At 36.8% G+C, this 5,953-nt stretch overlaps 1 protein-coding gene and 1 pseudogene across 1 annotated transcript; both read right to left on the minus strand.

Annotated features, from left to right (window-relative positions):
• Positions 1–781: 781 nt before the first annotated feature.
• LOC128564238 (uncharacterized) lies at positions 782–884 on the minus strand (annotated as a pseudogene).
• A 1,170-nt stretch (positions 885–2,054) lies between these two features.
• On the minus strand, positions 2,055–5,191 carry LOC128563903 (fatty acid-binding protein 9-like). Its single transcript, XM_053559438.1, has 4 exons — positions 5,029–5,191; positions 3,024–3,196; positions 2,460–2,561; positions 2,055–2,304 (listed from the first exon to the last, which is right to left on the minus strand). Exons 1-4 carry the CDS (start codon positions 5,168–5,170, stop codon positions 2,254–2,256), a joined length of 468 nt encoding a protein of 155 aa, XP_053415413.1. The 5' UTR covers positions 5,171–5,191; the 3' UTR covers positions 2,055–2,253.
• Between the last annotated feature and the right edge of the window lie 762 nt (positions 5,192–5,953).

Consider the following 5,953-nt stretch of genomic DNA (forward strand, 5'->3'; position numbering starts at 1 on the left):
TTATGTTTACTGCATTTTTGTTCATGAAGTTTGAAAATTAAATACTATTCAGAAGGTTCAAAACAAATTATTTTAACTTGACTTCTATAGTGCGAGCATAGTTACATTTTGGCATTTTGTATACTTGAGTCCTTTAGGAAAGGGGAAAGACAGGTCATCACAAAAATCACTTTCTCACTTTGGTTCTTGTCATAATTTAATACTGTCTAGCTGCCTGCGTGAGTCACCAGCTGTGTGGCTCACTCTGCGCCATCACTTCTGGTATGCAGCTAAGGGCCCAGATGTCTTCAGGATTCAGTGTGACAGCCCTAGGGCCTTTCCTGGGGATTCAGTTCACACCCCAACCCCATGTTTTAGTCCTTTTGTTCATTACCTTTCAATTTCACCCTTATTTAGGTGGCCAGAACCCCTGTTTTCCTGGAGCAGTGCCAGTTAATCTGCTGTCCAGATGTAATTCTCAATAGTGCCCCTTTTTTGCATTTAACTTCTCACAGGGTTTGGATGACAAATTATTGTAGAACCCCAGATTTAGGCTCGTATACCTGACATGCATCTGGAGTCAGACTGGGATGTTGGTGCTTAGGTAGATAGAGAGATTTTTATGATTTGGCCAAAGCAAGAAGTAAAATCTCTCAGATTCATCTTCCCAAAGAAATAAAGCAGAGAGGGCTTATGTGGCTAGGGAATAAGGGGGTGGGGGTGGTGGAATTTTAGGTAACTGAAGGGAGAAGTCGATACTGCTTTTCTTCTCAGATAACACTTCGAGTAGCTAGACTTCTGGACATCAGGAGTTAGCTGCATCTTATTGTTTGTTTTTTTCTTCTACACATTCGGAGAAATTTCTCTAGTAACAAACTATAGAAATGATCCCTAAGTACAGTCTTAGCTGCAACTTCTTTAAGGGCATTCATTCTTTCTGTAAAATAAATTCACAGATTTTCCTTGCAACCCTGGAGTTATCCTCTTGACAAACAGTACAATCGCAGTTAATAATTATTGTGAGAACAAGAGGTGTTGGGCAGGAAGCAAGTAGTTAACGTGCATCAATAAATAAAGGCCTAGTCAAATTTTATGTGATTTTAGTCATTTAAAGAAGTGCTGGGATACTAAAATCTCAAGGGGCTCAGCTATAAAATTCTATTCTATTCTAGTGCATATTAAACATGATTCTTGGGATATACATTTAACCAATTACGATCTATGTTTTGATATAAGGCATAGCATAATTATTTACACAATTCTTCTTTTTTCTCTTTTCCTCTTTCCAGTGCTACAGGAACTTTCAGTTTTTCAGGCCTTACTCTTTAATTTTACCTCCACTACTCTATTTTACTGTAATCCCTAAGAGTATTGATTCCAATCAACAGCATTTAGTGACACTATTAAGAAAATTTGTGTAGCTTTAACAACTATAGTCTTACTAGGCATTTAGAAATTCAGGACTGGTATTTTAAAAAGGTCATTCTGAAAAGGCTAAGTTGTAAACAGTGGTGATAGCTACACCAGCCTGGTTATTTTAAATGGATTTATGGGAAGTGAGGCAATTACCATTTAAATGCTGTGTTGTAACAACTCAACACTACTGTATAGTACCCAGGCTCTATTTTGTGCTATTATCTATCATCTATCTATCTACCTACCTACCTATCTCTCTATCTATCCATCCATCCATCTATTTCTATAATTATCATCATCACTTAATCTACCTATCTACTTTAAGCAGGGCAGACTTCTGTAAAGCAATGTTGGCTTTTGAAATCTGTGCTGCCTAAATTGGGTTCCAATTTAGCATATATCTTCAACATATTTTCCTTTGAAGTCATCTGAACTTTCACATGACTTTGATAGAATTCCTGTACCTAAATGTAATTAATCCATTGACAGGAGCTCAAGGACTGTGGCAGTCAGATGGGTAGAGAACAGGAGCAACTTTTTTTTGGTGCTATTACAATCTCACCATAGGCAAGTAACTTCTCACCTCACCAATTCATCAGACTCTCCCTAACCCTCATTATCAAATGGCTCCAAAACTACACTGCATTTGATGCTTTTAATGAGCAAATTTATAATGGACTTTTCTTCTGTTCACAGATCACATGATTTTTTTTCATTTTTTTTTTTTTTAATTGCTGAGGATTCATTGAAGGTATAGAGAACCAGGTTACACCGATGGCATTTGTTAGGTAAAGTCACTCACTGGCCCTGAGGCATTTCTTCATCAAGTACAAGTTTTCACTGATGTGGACCTTTTCTTCACACTTTTTCATAGGTTCTGGTGCTGACAATATTATTCATGGTGCATTCCTAAAAGCAAAGGGAAATCTATTAGAGCTTGTAGACCATGGGCTAAACTTGCCATGCTCCTTTGTTCCCCATCCAAACCTCCAATTCAGGGTGAAGACAATTAGGGCATGTATCAAACAGGAGCATGTAAACATTTCAATTTAGAAAAGACTTACCATTACCATTTTTCCATCTACAATTTTTCTTTTGACTGTTGTCTCTTTACCGAGCCATTTTTGAACCTGAATCATTGAACCATTGTCTAGTGTTACGATGCTCTGCAAATGCATAAAGAAATCGATGAGAAGTAGCGATTCACTACATCCTAACTTCCATAAGATTAGGCAACTACTTTATAACTTCTATTTTGAAATTCTTTTAAAATTCTCACTGTGGTCCTTGTCTTAATTTAATACTGTCAAGCTAGAAGGAGTCTCAAGAGATTAGTTAATGAGCACTCTTTCCCAGACAAACAATACCTAAGCTATTTGTGCTTAGTTGTTCCTGCTATATGCTTTTTTAAATACAATGACAAAGAGAGATGGAGTGGGGAGTGAAAACAATTTGAGTTTTTTTAGCCCTGTTGTTAACCATCAGGGTAGTTAGCAAAAGGATTTACTTCAGAGACCAGGCAGGTATTAACAGAAGAAGTTGAGACTGACATGGTAATAAATTAAATCACAATGAATAAACCATGCCTAATCACAACCTAGTTTTTTTCCTGAAGATTCAGTTCTGACCTTCACTTTCCGGTTGTCTGCTGTGGTTTCATCAAATTCTTCCCCCAGCTTGAAGGAGATCTCACTGTTTTTGAGAGAACTTTCTATTTTGATATTCACTGTTTCCCCATTGACACTCATCTTGACAATTGGTTTCACCGACACCGCCAATTTCCTAGCTGCAGGATCCACTCCTGTAAGACATGGAAGCCAGCACACTTTATTATTAATAAGGCATTTAAGAAGAAATATTAATAATGATTTTGGAAAACAATTTTCAAAGAACACATACTTCCCCTACTCAAGTTTTGGATAATGTACAGTAAGTAACTTCTTTTGTGCTCTCTCTGGTATCTGGATTGAGCCAGATCCTCCTAATCACAAGGTATATCCAGTAATTATATTTAACATTTGGAAAAACTGAATTCACTTTCTGAGACTATTGTGCTTCATCTAAAATGTACATACGTACGGACTTTCAAGTGATCGAATGCTTGCACTTTATCTCACATAGTATTAGGACAACAGTGCAGGGACAGTTTGGCTTAGAGTCTGTCCCTATTCAGCCTAGGGATTTTCCATTGTCAAACTTGACTCCTGCAGTAGGTGGGGAGAATAGCTGACTCCTTCAGATTGTGGAACTGCTGTGACTCATCTCACTGCAGACACGTGGATCACAAAGAAGAGTGAGCTGGTTAAAACCCGGGCTCCAGCGTGGCCACCTGCTAGCTCTGGCATGTTATGTATCTTCTCTGGGGGTAACTATAGTACCTTCCTCACAGATGTCCTGGGAGATTAAATGAAAGGAAGCATGGTGCTGGCATATAGTAGGTCCTCAGCTCTTACTCTTGTACCATGCCTAACCCCAGCTACCAGTCAAAAGAAGCACTATTCTGCCTGTCAGTCCCTAGTTTATTATCTGCCCCTCAATTTTAATTTAAAACAAGTGAGTCTATAAATCCACGGAGAGAGAAAAACTTGTTTCTTTCATGTATACCTCCAAGAAAGTTAATAACGACTACAAAAAAGTAAAAATTTACACTTATAAGTGCATTGATTCCTTATCATGGGAGATAAAGCATTGTTATTTTGTTGTTGAGAAGGAGTAAACATTAATTCACTGTTGTAAGCAATAGTTGTAGTCAAAGTTAAAAAAAAAGTAAAGAAAATCGGGTGGTGCCTGTGGCTCAAAGGAGTAGGGCGCCGGCCCCATACACTGGATGTGGTGGTTTCAAACCCAGCCCTGGCCAGAAATTGCAAAAAATAAATAAATAAATAAAATAAAAAATAAAGTAAAGAAAATCTTTAGCTATGTATAGACTTTATTATAAGTGACGTTTCTCTTAATTAAATATTAAGCATATTAAATAAGTACTTTTTGTAACATTAGCAAAGAGTTTTAGCCATTATACAACTAAGTCATTTTAATTAATGTTTAACTATTCAACTTGAGTCAGCGCTAAAGAAAAGATAGTGTATATACTTCTCAGTAATAACCAATGGTGAGACATTCAATGAGTAAAGATGTTCTCTTCGTCTCATCAAAATTTGGAATTCTTCAAAATAATGTTTTTTACATGTCTCTTATATGTATGAGAACTCTAAAAATTAACTAACAAAAATTGTCTATTGCTATTGCTCTCTTTAAGTTACAACTTCAAGCAAGCCTTGAAACAAATTTAATTGATACACTTAATTATGGTGATTACTGTCTATAAATTTCAAGCTGGCAAAAACTATTCAATGAAGTAGCCAAGCTAAAGAGACACTCTACTGTAAGTTAAGATGAAGTATTTTCAAAGAGTATAAATATATGAGTTATGACTGAAAAGAAGTGGGTACTGCGACAATTAGTATTAGTAATTTAAAAAGCAAAAGTAAACTATGTTATTGTCATAGGATAACATAAGATTACATGTAGGATTACACAAGAAAGAGAGATCATAGGAAAATTCATTGTAAAGTGCAAACCCTATGCACAAAATGCTTTGCTAGTTTTCAAATCTTGAGGAATGGTATTTCTCACCTAGTTCTTTCAGGTACTCCTCAAAGTTTTCACTGGAGACCAGCTTCCAGGTTCCCAAGAAGGGCTCAACCATCATGGAAATCTTGCAAAGAACAGGCACACACAACAGAAAACCAAATGCAAGCGTTCCTGTGCTACTCATAGCTTAATTTAAAGAGCACCTTCATCACATGACTCTTCCAAGATGGCCAATGGGTAGCAGTAGCATGACAGAAGAATGGAGGCACCAGCATCTGACTCATTCCATTTACCTCCAAATGAAGAAACAGACAATTAACATGTAAAGTTAAATTCAGGTCAATGCTTACAACTTCTAGCAAAGAAATTTACATCCAAGAGTCATCTGATAAATATTACATACAGAACAGAGACAGTTTCCAATGGAGAACAGTCTATTGAACAATGAATACTAAATCAACACTGAAGGAACACGCCAAGGAATGTGTGATGAACACCAGGTGAGGGCATTTTCCCACTCACTACAAGGGCATCCTTGCTGGGTCCACCTCAGCTGCTATCTGTCTGGGTGAGTCACACTGCCTGAATGTCCTCTTCACTAAAATAATATCTTCCCTTCCCTTCCTCGCAGGGTTGATGGACTGATAATAGTTAATGTCTATCATTGCTTAGACCTAGGTATAGGGTATTATTAATATTGTCATTATTTTTAATCAAGGGTAATTAAATTGAGGACTGGGAAGATTTGATTAATTTAAATCACATATCACATGCAACTTACAGAGGTCCTACTGTATTTACAACTTACAGAGTGAGTCAACTTACAGAGGTCCTAAGGTATTTACAACTGCTATGTCCATCGTGTTGCCATGTGATATGTGATTTAAGCCTGGAAAATTCATCTTTCATGATTACAAAGTAATCTTGATATTAAAAAACACCATTTAAAATTGCGAGGGAAATGATG

This window comes from Nycticebus coucang, chromosome 13 (genome assembly GCF_027406575.1).
Source record: "Nycticebus coucang isolate mNycCou1 chromosome 13, mNycCou1.pri, whole genome shotgun sequence".
In the NCBI taxonomy this organism is placed as follows: domain Eukaryota; kingdom Metazoa; phylum Chordata; class Mammalia; order Primates; family Lorisidae; genus Nycticebus; species Nycticebus coucang.

What these genes read in the sequence shown, in the direction of transcription:
- LOC128563903 (XM_053559438.1), bottom strand. Translation starts at nt 5,170, where the DNA reads ATGAGTAGCACAGGAACGCTTGCATTTGGTTTTCTGTTGTGTGTGCCT. An exon ending in GGAGTACCTGAAAGAACTAG is followed by an intron (nt 3,197 to 5,028) that starts GTGAGAAATACC and finishes CATGTCTTACAG; the next exon opens with GAGTGGATCCTGCAGCTAGG. An exon ending in TAGATGGAAAAATGGTAATG is followed by an intron (nt 2,305 to 2,459) that starts GTAAGTCTTTTC and finishes CTTTGCTTTTAG; the next exon opens with GAATGCACCATGAATAATAT.